Here is a 24870-nt window from a genome sequence, read left to right as displayed (position 1 = left end):
CAAGCGAAATTACTTCTCTAATGATACAAAAACACAAATCAAAAATGAAAATCTCTGAACAACAATTTTTTACGAAGAGATGTCAAGTGGCCAAGACTATAAACACGGTGACAAGACAGCAATAGTTTATTTTTGGTGACAATCTAATTTTGACCCCAAGAGTGCTCTAAAGTATATAAGCATTTAGGAACATGTCATATCTATACAATCTAATACACCATTCTGTGACACCATCAATCATAGCTGCTACGAGATGTTCACTGCAATTTCTTCCCAAACAGAGCACATCCCAGTAATGCATTTTCCAACTATGCATGCATTCTCCAGTTTAGGATCTTTTGAACAACAATGCAGTGATCTAAAAACACACCAATACCAGTCGAATGCTATGAAAATGTCAATGCAGCAAGAATTAAAAAAATAAATCAATGATTTGCTAGAGGTTTGCAATGGTTTGCAAATTGCTATGCAGGCACTGTATGCAATTACAGAAGGAAGGCCAGCCATACCTACAGTACTTCCAGGACAAATCCTGCAGTCATGCCTATGGCACTGAATTCAGGGCATGCATCCCTGTGCTCAATATCCATGTACACCATATTCACATAGAATGCACATATATCCAGTATTCAGGCCTGAAATAACCACAAGGCATATTATGTGATAAGTTCTGCAGTAAAAGAGAAGCACCACCCTGGGTGGGCGGTGTCCCTCCAAAGCACAACCAATAGCTTGCGAATATATCGCGAATCCAAATGTAAATGTCAACCAAGGATTTCCTGTATTGTCCAATGATGAGTTTATTCCTGATAATTCACCATGAGAACATACTCATTGTCATCATGAGATTGTCCAGTAAGCACAATTCAAAGTGTTCAAATTACTGCACACAACTGAAGAGTGAGCCCCAATGCATTTCGGGTTTAGTAATAACCTTTCGTCAGGGGGAAAATAGTTCCTAAAAAAGTAAAGTTAGGGGTACATTGAAACAACCAATAAAGCAAAATTGAGTGTTAATCTTAAGGGTGCCTTGTAGATGAGGGCCAACATGCTGTGTGTCAATATTTTTTTTTTTAAACGTGTAAAATGAATGTATATAGGGAAACAAACCAATTCCACGAAGAGAAAGTGCTTCCACTAGTCAATGATCAAATATGATAACACCCAGACTACCCGATATCCAAGAACCCGTGATGTGTGTCGGAAAAACAGAGGCATTGAGTGAAACTACGAGCAATTTAAGTAAGATAGTGGCAGGTTAGGAAACCGTGAGGTGTTGAAACTAAGAAAACGAATCAGAAAACCAAGACGGCATATCAGTAGCGAAGAAAACACAAGATTAAAACCCATGTAACCGATGTCCGAAGCTCGTACCTTGATGTTAGTCAAGTTAAAGTCCAGTGTGCTCAAGGTGTTCACAAGTCTTGACATAATGGTCATGGACCGCTGCAAATATAAACAGTGAAAGGGGACATGTTACGTATATTATGTACTTCATTAGTATAGCGGCCATGTTGTAAAGGAAGATGTAAAAAAAAGTGTGAGAAAAGGTGGAAAAAGAATATATAACGCACATCCGTAAATGTGCAATGTGAATGAATATCGGAAAAGAATATGAAAAACAGATGAATACAGAAATGTAATAGAAGGGGAAAAAAAAGTGGAAACGTGCGAGTGATTTTAAGAAGTGACGGCCATGTTGGAATGGGACATGTATATAAATCACTCGATCCTGAAATCATGCTGAAAAAACAAGTCAAGGAAGGTGTAAAAGAATAAGAAACAGTTACAAGTGAGAAAGGGATAGTATATGAAACAAACCTTAGAAAATACAAAAATAGGTAGAAATAGATGATAAAAGGAAAAAAGATGGTCACAAAGATAGCTGACACTGAATGTAATGACAACGGAACACAGTACAAAGAATGTGGTTGTTTACAAAAAACAACTAAATTCAATGCGGTCATTGAGTCCATGGGGTACCAGTGAGTTCATTCTATAAATCCAAGCAGTCTCTCTTTGCAGGAGAAATTTACGATTGTCTCTACCATCTTTGATGGGCACTACTTCACAGATCAAAAATCTTAATTGGCTAATGTTATGATTGTAGTCAATGAAATGTGCAGCCACTGAAGATTTAATGTTCGTATTCCAAATGTTACTCTTATGTTCGTTGAGTCTGGTTTTGATCTTCCTTTCTGTTTTGCCAATATATGCCAAACCGCATGGGCACTTGAGCATGTAGATGAGATTCTTGGAATCACAAGTAGCCGTAACGTTTAACTTGATGTTGAACCCACATGTAGGATGTTGCGTGTAATTGCCCTTAATGATGTCATTACAATTTCCACAATTATGACAGGGCACAGTGCCTTTATATGTTATAGTCGGGTCGTGTTTGTTTGGTCGTTTAAGTAGTTCAATTAGGTTTTTGCTTCTATCGTAGGCAAACAAGGGTCTATCTGAAAAAAGTTTCTTAAAATCAGGTTCCACCTGTAACATAGGCCAATGTTTCAAAATAACTTTCTTGAAATTAAAACTCTCAGTAGAAAACTTGGAAACCATAATTGCTCTAGATGTAGCCTTGGTACCTCCTTTAGTAGTCAAAAGCTGGAATCTAGGTTTTGATGATACTCGAACTGTGGCTTTGGTTATGATTTCTTGAGGATAACCACAGTTGTGGAACCGGCGCTACATAATGGCTCCAGTAAGCCACAAAGTTTTAGAGACCTTTGAAAAATTGGTTAAACGTGATCTACAGTACATTTTCAAACATCAGAAAATCAAACAATCCAATTTGACAGTTAAAGACAAGGCTTTACTTAGAAACTTGGCTGATAACCCCAATATCACATTCCTTAACGCGGATAAGGGTGGAGCTTTAGTCATAAAGCATACCACACATTACGATCGCAAACTTGAAGAACATGTACAGGACGGAACAACTTATTCCATATTGGGATACAACCCTACTACACAAATCCAACTGGTACTCCCGAACATCGTGGATAAAGCAGTCCGTGAAGGTACCATTGGTGAAAAAGAACGCAAATTTCTCATTCAGGATTACCCGACCAGTCCCACCTTGAGAATGTTACCGAAGATTCACAAAAATCTTGTTGATCCACCCATGAGACCGATAGTTTCCACACGTGGATCCCTTCATGAACCAGTGGGCAAATATCTCGATAAACATCTTCAACCACTGGTACAACAAATGTCTACTTACATCAGAGACACCACTGACTTCTTGAAAACTCTCCAAGATAACGCTTTTAAGTGGGGTGACGACATGTACTTTTGCTCCATCGATGTCACATCTTTATACACCTCAGTTCCACATAACCTCGGTATAGAAGCAATTGAATTTTTTCTATTACAATCACAACAGGAACAGCGTTTTAAAGTGTTCTTACTGGAGCTTCTCCATTTTACTTTATACCACAGCTATTTTTTTCACAATACTCAATTTTTTTACAACTCAACGGTACTTCTATGGATAATTGTGCAGCTCCCGGCTATGCGAATTTGTTCATGCACAAATTTGAACTTGACAACATCATTAATAATGACCTATGGAAGACCCACCTAGTTCTATTTCTTCGGTATATAGATGACATCTTTCTCATCTGGAGGGGTTCAAAACACATTTTAATGAATGCCATTGATCAACTTAATACAGTCAATGAAAGACTCAAGTTCACATCTAACATTCATAAGTCTCATATCAATTATCTTGATGTTTTGGTGTACATCAAAGATAATAACATAGAAACTACTTTATATTGCAAAGACACGGATAGAAACAACCTGTTACACTTTACTAGCTTCCATCAACCATCTCTCAAGGGACATTTACCATATTCTCAAATACTCAGGATTAAAAGAATCATTTCAGAATCTGAATAACTCATGCAGAATATTTCAATGATGGAGCGCCGGTTCCACAACCATGGTTATCCTCAAGAAATCAAAACCAAAGCCACAGTTTGAGTATCATCAAAACCTATATCCCAGCTTTTGACTACTAAAGGAGGTACCAAGGCTACATCTAGAGCAATTATGGTTTCCAAGTTTTCTACTGAGGTTTTTAATTTCAAGAAAGTTATTTTGAAACATCGGCCTATGTTACAGGTGGAACCTGATTTTAAGAAAAATTTTTCAGATAGACCCTTGTTTGCCTACGAAAGATGCAAAAACCTAATTGAACTACTTAACCCCTTCAGTGCCCATGACGAGCTGGACTCGTCATGGGCTGCGGTGGCGCTGTGCCCATGACGATTCCAGCTCGTCATGAACTCCGCCCGCTAATGGAAGGCGCGGCAATGGGCGGGGAAAGGGGCGGGCATGCAAGGGGTTAAACGACCAAACAAACACAACCCGACTATAACATATAAAGGCACTGTGCCCTGTCATAACTGTGGAAATTGTAATAACATCATTAAGGGCAATTACACGCAACATCCTACAAGTGGGTTCAACATCAAGTTACACGTTACGGCTACTTGTGATTCCAAGAATCTCATCTACATGCTCAAGTGCCCATGCGGTTTGGCATATATTGGCAATACAGAAAGAAAGATCAAAACCAGACTCACCGAACATAAGAGTAACATTCGGAATAAGAACATTAAACCTTCAGTGGCTGCACATTTCATTGACTACAATCATAACATTAGCCAATTAAGATTTTTGATCTGTGAAGTAGTGGCCATCAAAGATGGTAGAGACAATCGTAAATTTCTCCTGCAAAGAGAGACTGCTTGGATTTATAGAATGAACTCACTGGTACCCCATGGACTCAATGACCGCGTTGAATTTAGTTGTTTTTTTAAACAAACACATTCTTTGTACTGTGTTCCGTTTTCATTACATTCAGTGTCAGCAATCTTTGTGTCCATCTTTTTTCCTTTTATCATCTATTTCTACCTATTTTTGTATTTTCGAAGGTTTGTTTCATATACTATCCATTTCTCACTTGTAACTGTTTCTTATTCTTTTACACCTTCCTTGACTTGTTTTTTCAGCATGATTTCAGGATCAAGTGATTTATATACATGTCCCATTCCAACACGGCCGTCACTTTTTAAAATCACTCACACGTTTCAATTTTTTTATTCCCTTCTATTACATTTCTGTATTTATCTGTTTTTCATATTCTTTTCCGATATTCGTTCACATTGCACATTTACGGATGTGCGTTATATATTCTTTTTCCACCTTTTCTCACACTTTTTTACGCCTTCCTTTACAACATGACTGCTATACTAGTGAAGCACGTAATATACGTAACACGTCCCTTTTCACTTTTTATATTCGCGGCGGTACATGACCGTTATGTCAAGACTTGTGAAAACTGTGAGCACACTGGACGTTAACTTGACTAACATCAAGGTACGAGCTTCGGACATCGGTTACATGGGTTTTAATCTTGGTTTTTCTTTGCTACTGATATGCCGTCTTCATTTTCTGATTCATTTTCTTAGTTTCACCACCTCACGGTTTCCTAACCGGTCGCTATCTTACTTAAATTGCTCGTAGTTTCACTCTATGCCTCTGTTTTCCCAAACACATTACGGGTTCTTGGATATCGGGTACTCTGGGTGTTATCATATTTGATCATTGACTAGTGGAAGCACTTTCTCTTCTTGGAATTGGTTTGTTTCCCTATATACATTCATTTTGCAAGTTTGAAAAAAAAATCATTTTATTGACACACATGTTGGCACTCATCTACAAGGCACCCTTAAGATTAACACTCGATTTTGCTTTATTGGTTGTTTCAATGTACCCCTATATTTACTTTTGTTAGGAACTATTTCTCCCCTGACGAAGGGTTATTACTAAACCCGAAATGCATTGGGGCTCACTCTTCAGTTGTGTGCAGTAATTTGAACACTTTGAATTGTGCTTACTGGACAACCTTGTGATGACAATGAGTATGTTCTCATGGTGAATTATCAGGAATAAACTCATCATTTGAAAATACAGGAAATCCTTGGTTGACATTTACATTTGGATTCGCAATATATTCACAAGCTATTGGTTGTGCTTTGGAGGGACACCGCCCACCCAGGGTGGTGCTGCTCTTTTACTTATTTCAACGTCTTGGTTTAGAGGACGACTCCTCCATGCACGCCTTGAACATCTTATAGTTTCTCACAACCGCAGCATTAAACAAGTGTGTGTGGTATATCATCCATTGCCTTATAAGTTCTGCAGTCCCTGGGACCAAGACAGAGGTTCATGAATACCATTCTAAGAAATGCTTTTGTGGAGCCATGTGTAGCTAAATCAAATGTACCCACCAGTGTTCTCTTTAATCCAGAAATACATTTGAATGGCACTCCATTGACTTACCACTGCCAGCCACTAACACAGTATGTGACATTTAGTCAATTTTAAGCACCCCTTTTATACATTGGGTGGCCTTAAAGGGCTCTGCTTGTACTGTCTGCAGAGACACTATGTGCACGTTAGGGTATATGCCAATGTATTAGGCCCAGTGACTGCAGGACTTAAAACATATTATGCCTTGTAGGTATTGCAGGCATGCATACTAAGCATATGTACTTTCTGTGTGAATACTGGGGACCTAAAGTTGTGTTCATTATGTTGCACCAATGACTTCAATAAATTAGTTCAAAATACCTTTAGTTCAAACTTAGCTTAATGTGCTGTTGACACATTTTGACCATATGTGTTGGGAAATTAATAAAAAGCGGTCTATCTCAAGACTGCTCTCATACAGTTAAGATATGAACAACTATTCTAATCAGGATTTTGTATCAAAATGAGAGGACCTCTTCTTTTTGTCAGGGTGATACATTTTATCATTCAACAGAAAAAGAAGGTCAAGACAATCTGTGTTCCTGCTCTGATTGTGTGGAGCAAGTGAATGCCCAAGGATCTCAAACATCAAGGGGACAAATAAGAAATAGTAGACATACTACAAGAAAGATCTTAGCCTGGAGGATTAAAAGAGCCCAATTGTCACTTCTTAGCTGTCGTCTTGTTGTAATGACAGGAGACTATATGGCAGCTACTTAGAAGTTCATTGACTCTCAGCTTCTTGAGCTCCTAAGGGTCCAAGAATATCAGCATTGAATGACAGGCTTTCTCTAGGAGGGGTGAAAATACATCCCCCTCATGAGCTGGAATCCTAGCTTTCAATTGCAGAGTGATGTAAAACTACTATACATCTGAAATCTGAAGAACGGTTTCCTCCTAGTCCGATAGCTAATGCAAAGTGCCACCTCTGCATTTAAAAAAAAATATATTCTAATATAAGGAACCAAAACCTAGATCCAGATTTATTAAAGTTTAGTGCAGGTGTATGCATGATGGAAAATGGTACTTAGTGATGCAAAGTGATAGAAATGACAGGGGCAATCATTTGTGTGCAAAAGGATTTTCTTTTGAAAGTTGATGCCCACGCAGTGCTAAAACAGCTGTGCTTTTCATAACACAAAGGAACAGATGTACAAATCATTTTTGGAGATTGCAAATGGCCCGTTAAGCTGAATCAGGCTGTTTGCAAGTGCAAGAAAGCATTTAGAAATGTTTGTAAACCAAATTGTGATTCGTTAACTTGTTACAGAATCGCAATTTGATGTTGCGATTCGGTATATGGAAGCGGTGTGCTCAGGGCATCCATTCCAAGTACCAAATCACAGTGGTATGTATTAAGGTTTTGAAGACCGAATTACAGTGGCAAAACATAATTTGTTTTACAGACTACTGAGAGGTAGTGGTAACTAGAATGTTTAACAAAATATTTTTTAAGAACTGCCAGTGGCCAACGGACCACTGCCTGCTCTTAGAAAATTAGGCAAACGGCAAAAAGAAATGATTTATTAAAAAGCAATCTCAGACATCATGGTCTGTTGTTCCCAGCAGGCCACCATCCATGGGATGGCTATCTTTCCTAATGGGTCACAACCTGTGGCCTACCTCATAAATAATCATGAGGTAGGGCTATTTCCAACCCACTTGGTATCTCTTATTAATAGTTCTTTGGTTTCTTACATTAGGACTTGCGATTTCCTAATTGCAATTCAGTAGGAAGCACAATTTGGAATTCTCAATTCCTAACTGTTGTCCATCTCACCCAAAACTCCTGAAAATCTTTGCAAATGGGACGACAATGGTGCAAACCCCCCTAGGAATCCCTGTAAAAGCAGATCGCCCAAAGTCAAGCAAAGTAGAGAGACATTCCTTTGTTGAATCTTAGTGCCAAAACATGTGGAAACAATGGGCAAGAGGAATATTGTAAGATATTTCCAAAGGCTTCACGTAATTTCTGCAACAATGTACACATTCCAAACACATTTCCGTTGTGTAGTTATGAAACACAACTTGTATGTGTGTATGTAGTTTGAAACACTTACAGTGATTACCACCTCTTCAGTTAATTGCGTGCATTTATCTGCCAATTGTTTGTTTTTGCTTTCTTGTACGTCAGTTGAACATTTCAAATCGTCTACCTAGAAAAGTCAAATACAAATTAAGTTTGTAATATGTGACAAAAAAGCAACATACAATTAGTGAGCATAAAAATAGAAATAAGACATATAACGCGTCATGTTTTTCCATTTTAAAATTGTGTGTGGAATCTAAGTAGAGACATCTTATAGAATAGCACTACCCGCAAATACCTAACCTCAAAGTTAGGTAAGATTAAGACATAGATGTAATTACTATGGGCTTGGGTAGCAATAGCACCAGACTTGTTAGTCTGAAGCTACTTCTAAATGAAGCCTTTATATATTTCTATATTTGTGATTTTATATTGCACATGCTAGATGCTCTCGGGTAACAGCACTCTACAAAGACGCATACAGAATTTTCTTTAAACAAATTCGGCAGAACACGCAAAACAAACCTTAATGTAGATCAGAGCCAATAAGTAGAAGAGAGATCAGATAGAGATGTAGATAAATGTGTAGGACAAGTCGCTGTACACCAGTGCTGCAGGCATAGATCTATAACATTGGAGTGGACTGTCAACAACCGTTATGGTTCAAATAAGCATAGTATAAGGCTGCTAGAATATTCCACCCAATGGAGATGCAATGTGCTAAATACAAAATGGAGGCGCAAAAAAAACATGAGTACAGAAGGCTTCAATTGCATGTAATTAGCATGGAAACGTTTGATTATCTTTAATGGCATGCAGACCACTAACATTTTCGTATGTACATAATCACTAGACATACTTTAAACATTTGTATTCTTTATATATTGTTCTATTGAGCCTAGAGAACTGGCACAATAAAATAACTTGATGGTGTCACTGTGGTTGACTGCCATCCAAATTCATAATTTAAAAAAAAGAAAATTCCTTTTTTTTCCAATCCTTCTTGTCTGCTACTACTGAGCAGGTTCTTTTTTTATTTTTACCTTTCCCTCAGAACAACACACACAGGAATGAAATCCTGAATAATGTGCCACTCCATTGTTCATTGTAAACTAAGATGAGTGCCAATTTTCTACAATGGAAGCTGTACTATAATTACATAATACATAGTTTCAGTAAGTACGCTTTCAAAAGTGCATTCATTTAAAGACTTCCTATAGTGCCTAGAATGATACTATAGAAGATTTTGGTATAACCACTCTAAGTCACTATAATGCCATACCATAAGTAGTACCATAAATAGCCTATTAGTCTACACTCTTCAAATTAGAGATATGTTTCACAATCCTATGTATAGTGCCTATTATATTAGTACTATACAGCTCTTTCTAATGAAGGATCTGAATGGCAATGTCACAAAACATTTAAACTGCACTAATAAAAACCTATTTTCTCATATTCATCATTCATCTGTGCTCCCTCGCACCTTCTATATGCTAGATTTTATAAGAAGAAAATATGTGGCATAAGCAGAGCTCAAGCTCAAGTGAAGTACAAGGACAGGAATACGAGTAAATGTATGGCACTTAAATGTCATGTAAAGTCCATACTCCAGCACCAACCATAATCACTACCACATCAGTGTAAGCAGAAGAACACTTCCCAGCCTCATTTGGCTGAACTTCAATCTTGAGTGCTTAGTTTAACGTCCTTGTTTGGGTGGAAAAGTTCCCTGAATAGTAACAGACATGCACTTTAGCCCAGAGTGCCCCAGCTGCATGTGGATGTGGAATCGTGGTTACGAAAGTGGCCAGGTGACAGACACAGATCATGCGTGTGTGCCATGGCTTAGGCCTACCTTGATAGAATGCAGTTTAGCATAGACTGAGAGGGAAGCCAAAAGTGCTTCACTTAGAATGGACTACACTACTGCCCTCACTCAGAGTTGTGGAATATATGGGTAAGGGTGTCATCATACCTGATAGGCAAACAGTAGAATGACTGAGCTTTTTCCCATGTCATAGGATTGCAGCCTAATGGCCCACTAGGTTGATATATTGTGGATGTATTAACAACTAGCTTGTGTTATATGAGAGGAATGTATAACTGTGACAAGTGCAAGTGTTCTTGTGTGATCCTGTGAGAGCCTGTGGGTTCCATTTTGGAAAGTCCTGGGCCTAGAAAATCCCACGGTAGAGGTGTGGACTGCAGACCCAGACAGGAGATGTAGACTTCTAATATTCCTAGGGCTGGGGGGAAAGCTACACCGTGAAGGGAGCAGATCATCCCTTGTGCACATCCAAGGCATCCGATGATTCCGATGATTCAGGAAGGGTGCTCGGCAGAGCACTGCGCTTCTGGTAGATGGTCAGACTGATAAGGTACACACTACAGGGACACAGCATCATAAAAGATGGGAGACTTAACACTTTGAGCCTTCGTGAAACATATGGCTCTGGAGTTGATACCCAGGTGTAACTTCTTTGATGCACTTGTGCCCTGGATTGTGGATCCATCACCTCTGGTGCCACCCCTGCTGGGCCAAACAGGCTCCTGCACAAATGACAGAACCAAGGAGTAGGCACTTCAAAGAGACCAACACCTGCACAACAAATTTGAGAAGGCAAGGCACTAAATCACATTTGTGTCTGGAAAGAGTGAATAAAAGTGGAAGCTGAAAACCCAGTAGCTGCTCAGAGCTGTGACACGACCACCACAACTTGAACTACTGCAACCAGGCGCAGAGATAAAAGCCTGCTAACCTCTTAGCTGGGCAAGGGGACACTCCTAGAACACCAAGAAAACTTGCCTTGAGCATTGAGCAACAGCCTGCCTGCCAAGACCAGGGTGCTCTGTGAGGAGGAGAAGAGCTTGGAGTGAGCGAGGCATCTGATATTGAGGATCTGGGTTACTGATATATGAGGCCAAAGGTGCATCGGGAAAGACTATGTTGTGGGACCACTGCAGTACACTGAGGGCTGTTCACTTGTGCATTGCTCAAGCTTCGGCTTACAACCCACAGATTGGAAACCACCTAACCTGCAAACTACTTTCGATATGCAGGTAAGCTAAGATGAGCTGACATGTGGTTGCCCGGGATATTTATACAGTTATGAAATCTTATATACAATATTCCTTGACCTCACTGATACTAATAATATAACACTGAGCAGTCGGCAGGCAACTGTAACTTATACCTCTTACATTCACATAAGACATATCTGCTACAGGGATGGCCCAATGCCAGTACTGTACAGTCAATTAACCAGCCATCACCAAATGCATGGAATAACTGAAGAGATCTGTCACACACTACTGGCTAATTAGAGGACTTTAATACAGTCATCCACTGCAGGTCCCAGATATCTATACTGCATGACAGTTTATTACATCTCACACTGACACTCAGATACGGGATGCTAGTAACAATGCCCATCCCAGCAGATCTCTACACTTTTCTCTCTCTCTAACAAAGCCAGCTCCAATTTATAGCTATAAACAGCATTTCAGACTGGACAGGCTAGTGCTGTTACCCAGCTAAGCGCACTATAATCATAACAAATACCATAAAGGGACCTGCAAATCTATTTAAAGCTGCCAGTGTACTGAAGATCATAGACTGCTCATCTGTCTTACTGCTACACACTGCACCCCATAACACGATAACCACTCACCTGTGGTCATTAGGCACACCATAGAAATACTTCCCACAAAAGTTCACAAATCAAAGACAAAAGTCTTCCAACTATACACACACACGCTACAGGGCGTAGCATGCTGCTCATGTACGTAAGCGCTTCATTTCCCTACATAAAGGTAGTAAGCACCATATAAATGCTACAATACAGTACCTTAGAAGTTTCATAGTCCACAGAAATTACTGATCATCAAGGCAGGCTAAAGTTTCAGGACATAAGTGGATAAATCAGCCATTCCAGGCCTGCGTTCTTTGCAATATGGAAGATTCCAGCCCCCTTTTGAACTCTGCATTGGAGGGGTTGGTTTGTAATTGCGGGAGAGATTTGGGCTTCCATATACTGGGTGCCCTCGCAGAGAAAGCACGTTTAAGAGTGTTTTTAGTGAAAAATAGGAGTTTCCAGGAGGAGGATGCCTGAACTCCGAAGTGAGAAGGGTTAGTCAATAACGGTCAGTATTGCGACATACCTGAGTATCGGCTTGTATGCACTCTGCAATGCTATCTTAAATATGCTTCTGACTATGACGCAATGGCACTTGAGGGAGAACAGGACCCGAGTATTATGGTCAAACTTTCTGGTTCCTGATATTGATCTTGCAGCTACACAAAGGGAAGTCTTGGGGAGGGAAGAGAACGAAAAGGATTTGGGAGGGTACGTATGTAGTGCATTCCGATAGTTAGTCCTAGAAAAGAAAGGAGGTTGTACCATTGGCTTAAAATCCTCCCTATTAGGACTCTCATTATTTGCATATCCTAAGCTTTTGGCTAGGAAAGTTATAAGACTGTCAAAACTTTGATTTTTTCTAGATCAAATCCATGTGATTTGGCACAATGATTGATTAACGGTTTCCAGTTCAATATGTTATTATCATCAAGTCAGGTTTGGACAGGATTATAGCTTTGTTCAGCAAACATCAGGAGCAACTCTTTTTCACAGGGTTCAGTTTAAGATTTTGGACAGATTAGAGAGAGTAATGCACAGTCAAGTGATGTCAACAGATTAAGAGACTTTCATGTACAGGTTGTTGTCCTTAGCTGATAGGGGATGTTGTAGAGTTTCAAATGTGTCCCTAATGATTCAGTGTTCAAGTTAAAGAAAGTGGAGGCTAGAATAGGGTCTTGTGAAACCCATGGGGCACAGAGAATGGATCAGAGAGGGAATCAGATAGTTTTACTCTCATAAAAGAATCATAGCAAAGTGACAGCAGAAAAGGACTCCTCGAGCCCACCTAGTTTGCCTATGGCACTACCTATATAACACCGAGAAGCTCTCTTCACCTCCCTAACTTAAAGCTTTACTGTGCTTGGCTGTTTCCATTCCCCAATTATTTCCACCTTTTTCAGAAACCGAGGTCTTTGATGCAGCCCATCAATTTTACATGTTCAAAATATCAATATTTAACATTTACACCTGGATGTCATCCAGGGCTTAATTTGTAAGAGAATAAGTGCCAGGAGCCAAAGTTTTGCACAAATGTCCATGGCATGCACGATCCTCAAGTGGCTAAATAAAATCCTTTGGTTAATCCCAGCTGCAGCCAAAAGAACCGTATTGCAGGCTTTGGTGATCTCCAGACCCGACCATGGAAATGTACTGTGCTTGGGTATGGACAAGGCTTCTGTTCGCCGTCTTCAACTCATTCAAAATGTGGCCGCTCGCCTGCTTTTTCGGTTGCCTCGCCACTCCTCTGTCTCTCCTCTGCTCCATCAACTCTACTGGTTCAAGGTAAACAAACATATTGAGTTGAAGGCCCTATGTTATATGTTTCGAGTTGAGCATAGCTTGGCACCCTCACACATTCAAAGACTTGTCCAGCGGTACCTACCCTCCCGCCAGTTGAGATCAGCCTGCCTTTTTCTTTTTTCAGTTCCTAGAGTAGGGCGGACAATTATGAGAGGTCGCTCGTTCCCTTACCATGGACCTAAACTGTGGAATTCTCTTCCTTTGGAACTTAGGATCTGTCAGTTTCTCTTTCCCTTCCGTAAAAAGCTAAAAACCTTCCTTTATAGTCAGGTTTAATTCCTCTCCTCCAATCCAGCTGCAACCTCACTCGTCGTGTTCAGCGCCGGTAAACCCTGTTGGGTAGCTGGGCGCTTTGTAAATCTTTTAAATAAATAAATATCATTTGTCAGGGTGACGAATACCAAGGCTTTGTAGTCTTGTTACCTCATGACATTATAATCCACTACCAGACACTCCTTGACCTTTATCTCACTATTACAGTCATTTTTTCACCTCTGCTTTCTTGCTTTGTCACCATTTTATTGTCTTTCTCCTTCTTTTCCCTCGTTCCTCTGGGTCAAAGTCTGGGAGGAAAAATAAGGGCCAGTCCCCAAAGATCAGTGCGGGTGGGCCCCACCTGCAACTACCGGTCCAATTTTACCAGACCACACCAGTTTCTTACATCATTCATTATATCAATGCTGGAACTGGCCCTCACATGCAATTTTGTTTTTTTTATTTGACAGCGGTTTCTATTTACAGGTAAAGGGGACTTTCATGGAGGCAGTTTTTGCACCACATTTTCCAGTATTGTACATGGATGACCTGGAACAGAGTAATTCTCCCTGACACTAATCCTTTCAGAGCACATACTGATCTCTGGAATAGACATATCGATGGCATCTCCATGATTTGGGAGCATGACTCTCAGACAGTGCTATAATTTCAGACATGGTTAAACCAAAACTGTGATGCCGTTAGATTCCCTATGCAGTCCTTTCCAGGATATTTCTGTTTGTGCTGAAAATGAGCATCTCTACACCACCCTTTAGAGGAATCCCACAGAGAGGAGCACACTCCTGACCTACAACAGTCATGATTCACACACACTTAGGGACTCACTATCATATGGTTATTTCTTAAGGTTAAGATGTAACTGCAAACAGAAAAGTCGTTTCTTCAGGAAGGTAGAGATACTGATCCAGAAGATACTTAAACGTGGCTATCCCAAACACTTGATTAGATGCTCTGTAAAGATAGCATGGTACTGCCCACGTGAGACTCTACTAACCCGTCATGCAAAACAGGAATCCAGCTGACTTGTCTGCATCACTACTTTTTCTACAAGTTCAAACTTCGTCACCAAAAGCATTAAGAAACAGTGCCATGTGTTAGCAGCTGGTGACCTCGCGTTTGAGCTACCTATCTTTGCTTACATGCGGGAAATTAACTTAAAAGACCAATTCATCTGCGCAGCCATACCATCAACTAGACTAGATTGGGCAATTACTGAGAGTTAGGGCCTTCCCCCATGAAGGGGTACTACAAATGCTGACAATGTAGTGTGTGTCCTTCTTGCTTTGAGACAAAGGAATTTACACATCAGTATTTCACTCCATCTTTGAGATTTTTCTCAAATTGCAACACTGCCAATGTAATATATACCATTATGTGTCCCTATCACTGACTGTAGCTTGGCCAAACCACACAAAAAAGGGTTCACATAAACCAGCATAGGAGTCACATCTGAGGCAAGGTCCTCACTGCCCCTCTAGTGTCACATTTTTTGTTATAGTTTGGTAATTGTGAGGATGATTTCCAGTGGCAAGTGATCTGCACCATTTCCACCTCTGAGAAAGGAGGCGACATCGAATCCCTAATAAACATGAAGAAATTGCATTGGATTCTTTGTTTAGACACTATAGGCACATGTCTAAATCAACAGTGTAGCTAAGGGGGGGTGGCCTGCCCCGGACGGCACTGTTTTTTGGGGCGGTGGGAGGGCATAAGTGTGTGTGTCGACTACCACCGTCCCTATGAAAAAGTCGTCCGTTGGACGTAACCCCCCTCCCGAACAAGTCGTCCGTTGGACACCCCACCCACTCTCATCTGTACCCGAGCTGCAAACTTAGGGTCCGCCCCTGGTGGCTGTGTGTCTAGCTATGCCACTGGTCTAAATCGTAAGGATAATTGGACATCCTTAATTTAAAATAAACATTCCTGATACAGAAACTATAGGGACACTCAAATCCTGCTGCCCTGGCCTTTTGGTTCTTTTGACAATGTACATATGTTGTTATTGTACTGTCTTGCATTTTTGATTGTACAGTCCTGAGTATTTTGGTGTAAGTGTACTTATGCTGTTTTATTTTGAGATTTGTCAGTCTTTTAAACCATTCCAAAAAGGTGCCCACTTCCCCTCCCTTTTATGTCCCTGGGCCTAGTCTGTCCTCAGTTTCTTCATTTTCCATTCTTGGTTCTTCTTCTGTTTCTATTGTCTACATTAACCAGCATGCTGCCTTCTCACACTCCCCTTTGAGATCTCATTGTCCCATTGACTCTATACTGCTAGTCAGCGCTACCAGTGAATCACCATTTTTGGGCTGATTTAATCCCAGTGAAGGACTCTGCCACTGGACCTTGAAACCCAGACCACACACATGCTTCCCACTGTGGACTGATTGGAGCCCCCTATCGGTATCCAGCATATTTCCAGCTCAGGTCAGTGCCTCTCATACTATTGAGCACACTCTCCTTCACCAGTATTACCCATTTTGAGGGTTTTAAGCAGCTCCTCTTTCCATTTCTTTTTACATAGTCCATTTCCGGCTACCCTGTTCCTGAGGCTTGTAATCAGGGATCCCGTCCTTTAGCAACTGCATTACCTTCCATAATGTAAGTACTGTCTCATGAGTATTGCCTATGTCTTGTACTGGCTCATTTATCTTTTTCTTAGCCTTGCACTGATCACCATTTCCCTATTATTATTTCAGCTCTCTCTCAGGCTCGTTGTATACCCCTCCCCCAGTCCTGATGATTTTTAGTAGGTTCGAAGCGCCATCGACTTTAAAAACACTGACTCTATATGATTAATGAGAATTGGCTGTAAAAGGCTGTGCTGTTCTTGTGTTTGTTGATACACTTATTGAGACGTGATTTATCACTTGAGTGTATCACCTCTAAAGTGAGCACCTAGCACATTTATTTTGCACCAATATTCACTGTGCTGCTATGTGTCTTGAAATTGTTTTTCATAAACTCCTTCGAAAAAATGTATTCGCCATTTTGTTATTTGCATCTAAAGTACTGTTACTAGGGACCAGTGTGTTTTTTGTAATATTAATACCCCAGGTCCCCAGAGATACTTGGGTATCCCTTGTTCAAATATGATTGGAATAATTTTTAAGGCATTTCCAGTTTGTTATCAGCCGTAAGCGAATATTTCCTAATTCATAAAAAAAATTAGAAGAGATATTTTTATGAAAATATATCAGTACGGCTTATTTTCTATCCGTCTACTGTCTTTCGCCTAGCTCACGGTTAATATTATTCATATTACTATGTACTTCCAAAAATGCATTTATGTGTTGTCACCAATAAGAAGAACATCTCCAAAAGGTGCATGGTCGAGGATGTAATTAGACCTGAAACTTCCGGTGACATTCTAATATTGCTTGACCTTGATGTAATTATATACTCATTATGCACAGCCATGGCCCATTTATTCTATACAGTCGGATGCGGTGCGCATTGCACGCTTCCCAACAATGACACATTTTCAGACATCTATTTCTGCCAGCCCAGATCACTGCTTTGTCGCTTCACTTCCATTTAACCGCAGGCAAGGCACGCATTCATAGGTTAGTGTTGTGTTTTAAATATGACCCGGAGGAGCATTGTTTTCACACTACTTAAATTTCATCAAGCACTGGCACGTTAAATTAGGTCGGGTTTTTCAATACCGTGTGGCCTGGCCTTCTCTGTGGTGTCGATACTTTCCGATAACATTAGTCGTCGGGAAATGTAGCTCTCAGGTCCTCACTCTATCAACAACCTAGTTAGTTGTGAAAACAAAATCTAAAACTCAGTTTTTTAATTGTACGAATTCTAACCTCGTCGCCACGCAGTCTATGTAACTTATCCTGTGAGCTCATTAACGCCAACAATGTACAGCTCTTTTCTGCCCCCAACAGTTGCCTTTTAATATTGCACATCTTTTCCTCGTTGCTTTATTTCTCGTCCAATAATACATTTACTCAGAAGGGCATCAGTTCTCATTATAAATGCAAGCAAAACAAATTAAGTAAATGATTAATAAAAACAGAAAAACAGAAAAACAACATTAGGGGTTGTATACGACTGAAAAATTGAGTCGTTTATAAATGCCCAAAGTGAAGGCTCTCGGGGGGGAGGATGTTCCAACAAGCACTGATAAATCTCAAAGGTCTGCCTCTTTGATTATTAAACTGTTTGGGATTACACTGTAAGTACGTTGGTGTTTAGTTATAACATTAGGTGCTGGTGTTGCCATTTATTCATGTCAGTCTCTATTTCTAGATACACCATACATATTTATATTTTCTGGACAAATCCACAATAGATTATTTGCTGAACGAACCCACAGTTAACATGCGGTTAGGATTACAAAGCAAAATCTAAAAAACACTCAAATTCCCCACTCATGGTTAAATAAACTAATCTTAAGTAGCGCCCATTTGTGGAGCCCTTTTCCTTGGGCTCTAGTTATATACCTTTGTTTATAACTGCTGCACATGAGCAAAACACCAAGGCATAAACCATGCATGCAAAGAGGGTGAGTGTTTTACAGCAAACCTGGCATGATCATTTTCTTCTGTCTCATAGACTGCATGTAAATAATAATTTTACACAGGGAAAAATCCCTTCTAACAGTCACATGGCCTCTTCAGTGTGATTTTAACCAACTGCACAAATATAACACTTTGCATCACAGTTGTTGTTAAATGTTTGGTTAAAACAAATATACATGCAATATATACATATATTTTAGAAAGTAAGCGATGGCAAGTGTGTAGTTATGGTAAGTTCAGGCTTGTCACTAAAAAGGCGTTTTTATTTTCTTAATAACGTTGCTACTACTGGATGAATCTGTGTGAATCTTTCACAAAAATGTAATCCAACATGGGTTTGACATGGCACGTTTTCCACAGAGCATTCAAGGGGAAGGGGATTCAACATTTCCAATTTTAACTCTCATAGGAACATTGCCAATCTGCTACAGAGAAAAATGCTAAATGGAATTAGAATGGAATATAACAGCATTTATAGGGCACACATTTTCACCTCAAAGGGCATCTTGTCGCTAACGGACAAATAGAACAAACTATGAAAGCAAAGCAGATGAGAGAGGGCTACCAGAATAAGCAGCGTTTCAGGGCCTTCTCAAAAGAAATGTAAGAACCAATTGCTTTAATCCTCAACACTGTGGCCCTAAGAATGACAAAGCTTACCTCTAACTCTATTTACTTGTAGTACTGCAAAAAAAAAGTAGCTGGGAATTAGAGCAGAGATCTCTATGTGGTAGACAACGCTGAATTGTTTCAGATAAAGGGTGTTTTTCAATCCCACAGATCACCATAACCATCAAAGAAAGGGGTTTGAAAAAAAATTGCCCGACAGGAAGCCAATCCAGGTTAATTCTTGCTTTTAGATACATGATCAGTATCTTCAGCCCACATACCACTATGACACCCACGTTCTGATCGTTCGGCAAGGCTATCAGAGATGTGCATGCCCTAAATAAAGTATCTTATAGTAATCAATCAATTTTTGACAAAATCATTGCAGATATTGTGTGGGCATGAAAATGCTTAAGTAGGAAAAGTCGAAATTTTCTAATGACACTGAGTTGAAAAAAATCGAGGAAGAAATTGTTTTAATCTGTTCGTTTATAGAAAGGTGGTCCTCTAAATAAAAGTCAATAGACTTGGCTTGTGAGGATGGAGAAGATGCCCAACCAGGGGCGTAACACAGGCCCCCGCAGCCCCCGCATTGCGGGGAGGGGGCGAGCTCCAGGGGTCCCCCTCAGCGCACAGTACATTAATTTACAGCAGGATCCACGCCCCATTCTGGGACTTAATTTAAAAAGTTATGCTCCAGTCCAGTCTCCTCAAATAAATGAAAGGCTGCATGGTGCGCCGTGTGCAGCGCACGCACAGCTTTGTGGTCTTCGACCCAGTAGCGGCTCGTGGAGGGAGTTTGGTGGGGCAGTGAGGCGGGGCGGGGGAAGGGCAGGGTGGGGAAATGTAAACACCGGAATATGGATGGACGGAGGTAAGTACACATTTAAATTAATAAAACAAATTCCTTTGCGCGCGCTGCATCGCATTTTGCGATGCAGCGCGCGCAACGAAATTCGTTTTATTTATTGAAATGTGTACTTACCTCCGTATGGAATCATACATATGGAATCATACATTCCATATGAATGTATGATTCATTGTCTCTGTGTAATGTGTGCGTGGTGTAAAGTACTGACACACACTACACTGATATGAGTACCGCTATACAACAAATGAAATGCATATGAGAGAGGGCCTACGGAGCGATGAGGGGCACTGGTGGAGGGTGGCATTGAGGGAATCTGAGGCGGAGGTAGTGGGAGGTAGTGGGAGGGGCTGTGGAGCAATGAGGGGCACTGGTGGAGGCTGACAGCAGGGCTCGAGTCGGGGTACCACGTGGGTGGACGGCGGCGTCCCACTTATTTTACCGGGAGCTCGATAACTGGAGCAAATGGAGCCACACATTCACTCTTTGGCCTCTCTGGGGCGAGATCGGAGCTCATTCAGAACACTCCTCACACGCTGGCTTCTCTGATGCAATGGCATCTAAGGGGTGAGCGAGGGGAGGCAATTAGTCTGATGGTGCAAGCCACCTTTCGTGACGTCACTTCCTGTCGTGACGTCAACGTCCCCACACTTCTTTTTTTTAGGACTTGTGCCCTGGGTGACAGTGGGGGAATCTGAAGAAGAGGTCATGGGGTGGAGGGGGAGCTAGGGAGAGATGAGGGGCACTGGTGGAGGATGGTAGTGAGGGAGTCTGAGGAGGAGGTCATGAGGGGGAGGGGCTACAGAGAGATGAGGGGCACTGGTGGATGGTGGCAGTGAGAGAATCCGAGGAGGAGGTCATGAGGGGGAGGGGCTATGGGGAGATGAGGGCCACTTGTGGCGTGTGGCAGTGAGGGAATCTGAGAAGGAGGTCAATAGGGGGGCCATGGAGGGATGAGGGGCACTGTTGGAAGGTGGTAGTAAAGGTATTTACGTAGAAAGAGGTTATTGGTGTGGTGCCAAAAAAAACGTTCGCATCAGCGCTAAAGCCAGCCCTGTCATGGCTTTTCTGTTTTTGTTTATTTAATTAGCAGTTGGGTCATAAGGGCTACTGTGGAACATACTTTAAAGTGTGTGCTAATTATATTTACTGCTATATTCAATGTTTTAAGTTTGAAGGTGATTTTACTAATGTTTTTACCGGGAAAAAGGAAAGTGGAGCCCGATGGTGCCTGATATGGGGCTGGGGCCCAAGGTCAGCTGTGAGGCAAGGTGCACTGGAGAGGAGTAGTGGATAATCAAGTCTGTAAGGGAGTGCGCTGCAGAGTCTGGGGTCAGGTGGAGGTAGTAATGAAGAGGGATTCTCCCTGAAGACTCGCACAGAGGGAGCCTGTAAGGGAGTGCGTTGCAGAGTGCGGGGTCAGGTGGAGATAGTAAAGAAGAGGGATTCTCCTTGAAGGCTCGCACAGAGGGAGCCCGAGAAGTGTCAGTTGCCTGATACTCCCACCTCAGAAACCTCCTCTTCCCATCAAAGGAACATTACATGGAAAAAATACTTTTTGAGAGTGATAATATTTAGAAAGAGATTTGGAAAAGAGTGCGTTTTACTGGGCCTTGTAAGACTAAGAAGAGATAAAGGAGGGCCCAGAAGCAAGCCTGCCCAGACATATATGCGACAAATCGAGCCCGCAGTGGCCCACCCAAATGCACCCTTGGCCCACCCAAATGAAAATTCCTGGAGCTGGGCCTGGTCCCCGGGCTGGATGGTGTTAATAACTTTAGATTTCACCAAGGCTGTCACTGGTACCTGCCGAGAGGTCTCAGAGACCAGAGGCCTCTGAAGGAACCAGAGACCTCTCACCGGAAGGCACCGCCACCTCTCACAACCCACAGGACTGCCTCGGACACAGCGGCCTCTCACAGACACTGTCCTCTCACAGGACCCAAGGGCCTATCAAAGACACTGTCCTCTCACAGGACCCAGGGCATCTCACAGACACCGTACGCTCACAGGCATCAGGACATCTCACAGACACTGTCCTCTTACAGGCCTCAGGACATCTCACAGAGACTGCCCTCTCAAAGGACCCAGGACATCTCACAGACACCGTATGCTCACAGGCATCAGGACATCTCACAGACATTGTCCTCTTACAGGCCTCAGGACATCTCACAGAGACTGCCCTCTCACAGGACCCGGGGCATCTCACAGACACTGTCCTCTCTCAAGGCCCAGGGAATCTCACAGCACCGTCCTCTCTCAGGCCTCAGGACATCTCACAGACACTGTCCTCTCACAGACCCGAGAGCATCTCATAGACCCTGTGCTCTCTCAAGCCCCAGGACATCTCACAGACACTGTCCTCTTCAAGCCTCAGGACATATCACAGACACTGAGCTCTCTCAAGGCCCAGGGCATCTCACAGATGCCATCCTCTCTCAAGTCCCGGGGCATCTCACAGTCGCTGTCCTCTCTCAAGCCTCAGGACATCTCACAGACACCATTCTCTCTCAAGCCCTGGGGCATCTCACAGACGCTGTCCTCTCTCAAGCCCTGGGGTATCTCAAAGATGCCGTCCTCTCTCAATCTCCGGGGCATCTCACAGACGCCGTCCTCTCTCGAGCCCCGGGGCATCTCACAGACGCTGTCCTCTCTCAAGCCCCAGGGCATCTCACAGACGCTATACTCTCTCGGACCCCGTGGGCATCTCACAGACACTGTCCACTCTCAAGCCCCAGGGCATCTCACAGACGCTATCCTCTTTCCAGCCCCGGGCATCTCACAGACACTGTCCTCTCTCAAGCCCCAGGGCATCTCACAGACACCATACTCTCACATGCCCCAGGATAACACCGAGTCTGCTCCCACAACTGGAGACCTCTGACAGAGCCAAGGGCCTCTCACAACAAGCAATGAGGGCCTTTCACAGACACAGCATTCTTTCACAGGCACAAAGGCCTCTTGGAGGCACAGCATCCTCTCACAGGCCTCTGGGCATCTCACAGCGGACACCTGGGGTCCACTTCTACATGGCCCGGGGGCGAGGGATGCCGAGGTGACTTGAAGTGGTGGGTTTTACTACTGGGGCAGTCGCAGTCGAGGGGGCCTGTATGCAGAAGCTGCAGGTGGCATTGGGGAGACCGTTAGGGGTGAAACCACGATGGACTCAAGCTCTGGAGGGCCTTGTTGACAGATTTGGCCCGGCGACGGGTGCAGTGGTTGCTTCAGGTGTTGGGTTTTGGTGGTTCCAGATGCCTCCGAGTCTTTGCTTCGGAGTTTCTGCAGGGTGCAGGAGAACAGGTCCACTGTTCACAGGAGGTCTTGGGTCTTCATCAAAGACAGGCAATCCTCCCAGGTTTCTGGAGTCAACAGCTGTAGGATGAGTCGACTTTGGTGCAGTTTTCGACAAGAGATGCAGACAGACTGGCAGGGTTGGTACCAGGTCAGCTGCTCCTTCTCTTGTGTCTCATGGGAGTAATACAGGCCCCCTCACCCCTGCAGCCCCCGCAGTCCAAGTCCAAGTCCAAGGGGTTCCCTCAGCACAGCACTTTGGTTGGAGACCATCTGATAGAGTGCGGAGGGGGCCCCTCCACGTTCCTTGCAGGGGGGCCCCCTTAATTATCGTTACACCACTGTGCCAAACCCATTGAGGTGGACAAGATGGGGTTCTCCAATTTGTCAGTATGGTTACTCACCAAAAGTCCTGCCTTATTCGAATTAAGTTATAAAAAAAAAACATCCATGACTGACCTGCAGATAAGCATATAATCAGATTTCCTGTGCAACCTGGAGAACTTTGATCCAGTTTGCAAATCAACTGAGTATCATCCACATAGAAAACCACAGAACACCCAAATGATTTAATAATTGAATGAAGGGTATGGATGTATATGTTGAACAAATTAGGCAACAAAGACGAGCCCTGAGAAATTGCATATATGGCTTCGCGAGAAGCTGAACGAAAATGAGGGAGCACAACTGGTTGAGACTGGTGTTCTTTGAAGAAGGTGCACCAATCCAACATAGTGCATCTCAAGCCCAAATCCTCAAGATGCTCAATGAGAATATCATGGTCCACCGCATTGAACACTGCAGGCACATCCCAAAGGATAAGAGCAGTAGTGTCACCCCAGTCCCCAATCAAGTGCAGTTTATCTAAAAGCCAGGGCAGTGTCTGAAACTCTATCAGGCCACAAACTTATTTGCCATGAGTTAAGACAACTCTCTCCTGCTAACAAGGTGGTGTAGATTCCACCATTTTAATAATTTTACTCATTACTGGTAAAAAGGTGATTGGTCTGTAGTTCTCCACATAGGATTTCACGTTCATGTTTCTTTCACAAGCACTGTGTGTCCACCAAATATCCATTGCGCATTTTCAAAGTAACATTAATGCTGTTCCCATGCTTTCCTTGTTCTTACTTCGAAAATACAAACCGCAGTAGATAACCATTGGTGTTTCTTATCTTTCTCGGTAATGCATTTACTTTCCGTAAAATAATTGTTTGACTATTACTTGTTGAGACATTGTTGCATGCTATTATAAATTCACCCAGGTCTCCACTGGTGTTATGGGTTATATCCTGTTGTCGTTAATCGCTTTTAGAAGGTAAGTTTTTAATGCCCTTAGCCCTTTTGTGCCTACTACCTGTCTTAGGTTACATGACTGGCACATGACTTCGGTCACGTACCTGACAGACTTTGTGAATTCCTCCCAGACAGTTACACAGTAGAGGTATTAGGTGTGCCTGAATGCGCTATCCGCTGGCAGGATGAGGGGCAAAG

The 24870-nt window shown here is 42.3% G+C and overlaps 1 protein-coding gene across 1 annotated transcript in view; it reads right to left on the bottom strand.

The window, feature by feature from the left end:
- CCDC178 (coiled-coil domain containing 178) overlaps positions 1 to 24870 on the bottom strand; it is a 1033935-nt gene that overhangs the window by 775261 nt on the left and 233804 nt on the right. Inside the window, exon 11 of the mRNA XM_085605687.1 lies at positions 8391 to 8486. Coding sequence (XP_085461813.1) covers positions 8391 to 8486 — 96 coding nt within the window. The remainder of the gene's footprint in view (positions 1 to 8390; positions 8487 to 24870) is intronic.

Source organism: Triturus cristatus, chromosome 5_1 (assembly GCF_964204655.1).
Source record: "Triturus cristatus chromosome 5_1, aTriCri1.1, whole genome shotgun sequence".
In the NCBI taxonomy this organism is placed as follows: Eukaryota; Metazoa; Chordata; class Amphibia; order Caudata; family Salamandridae; genus Triturus; species Triturus cristatus.
This window is presented reverse-complemented; position numbering and strand designations above follow the sequence as displayed.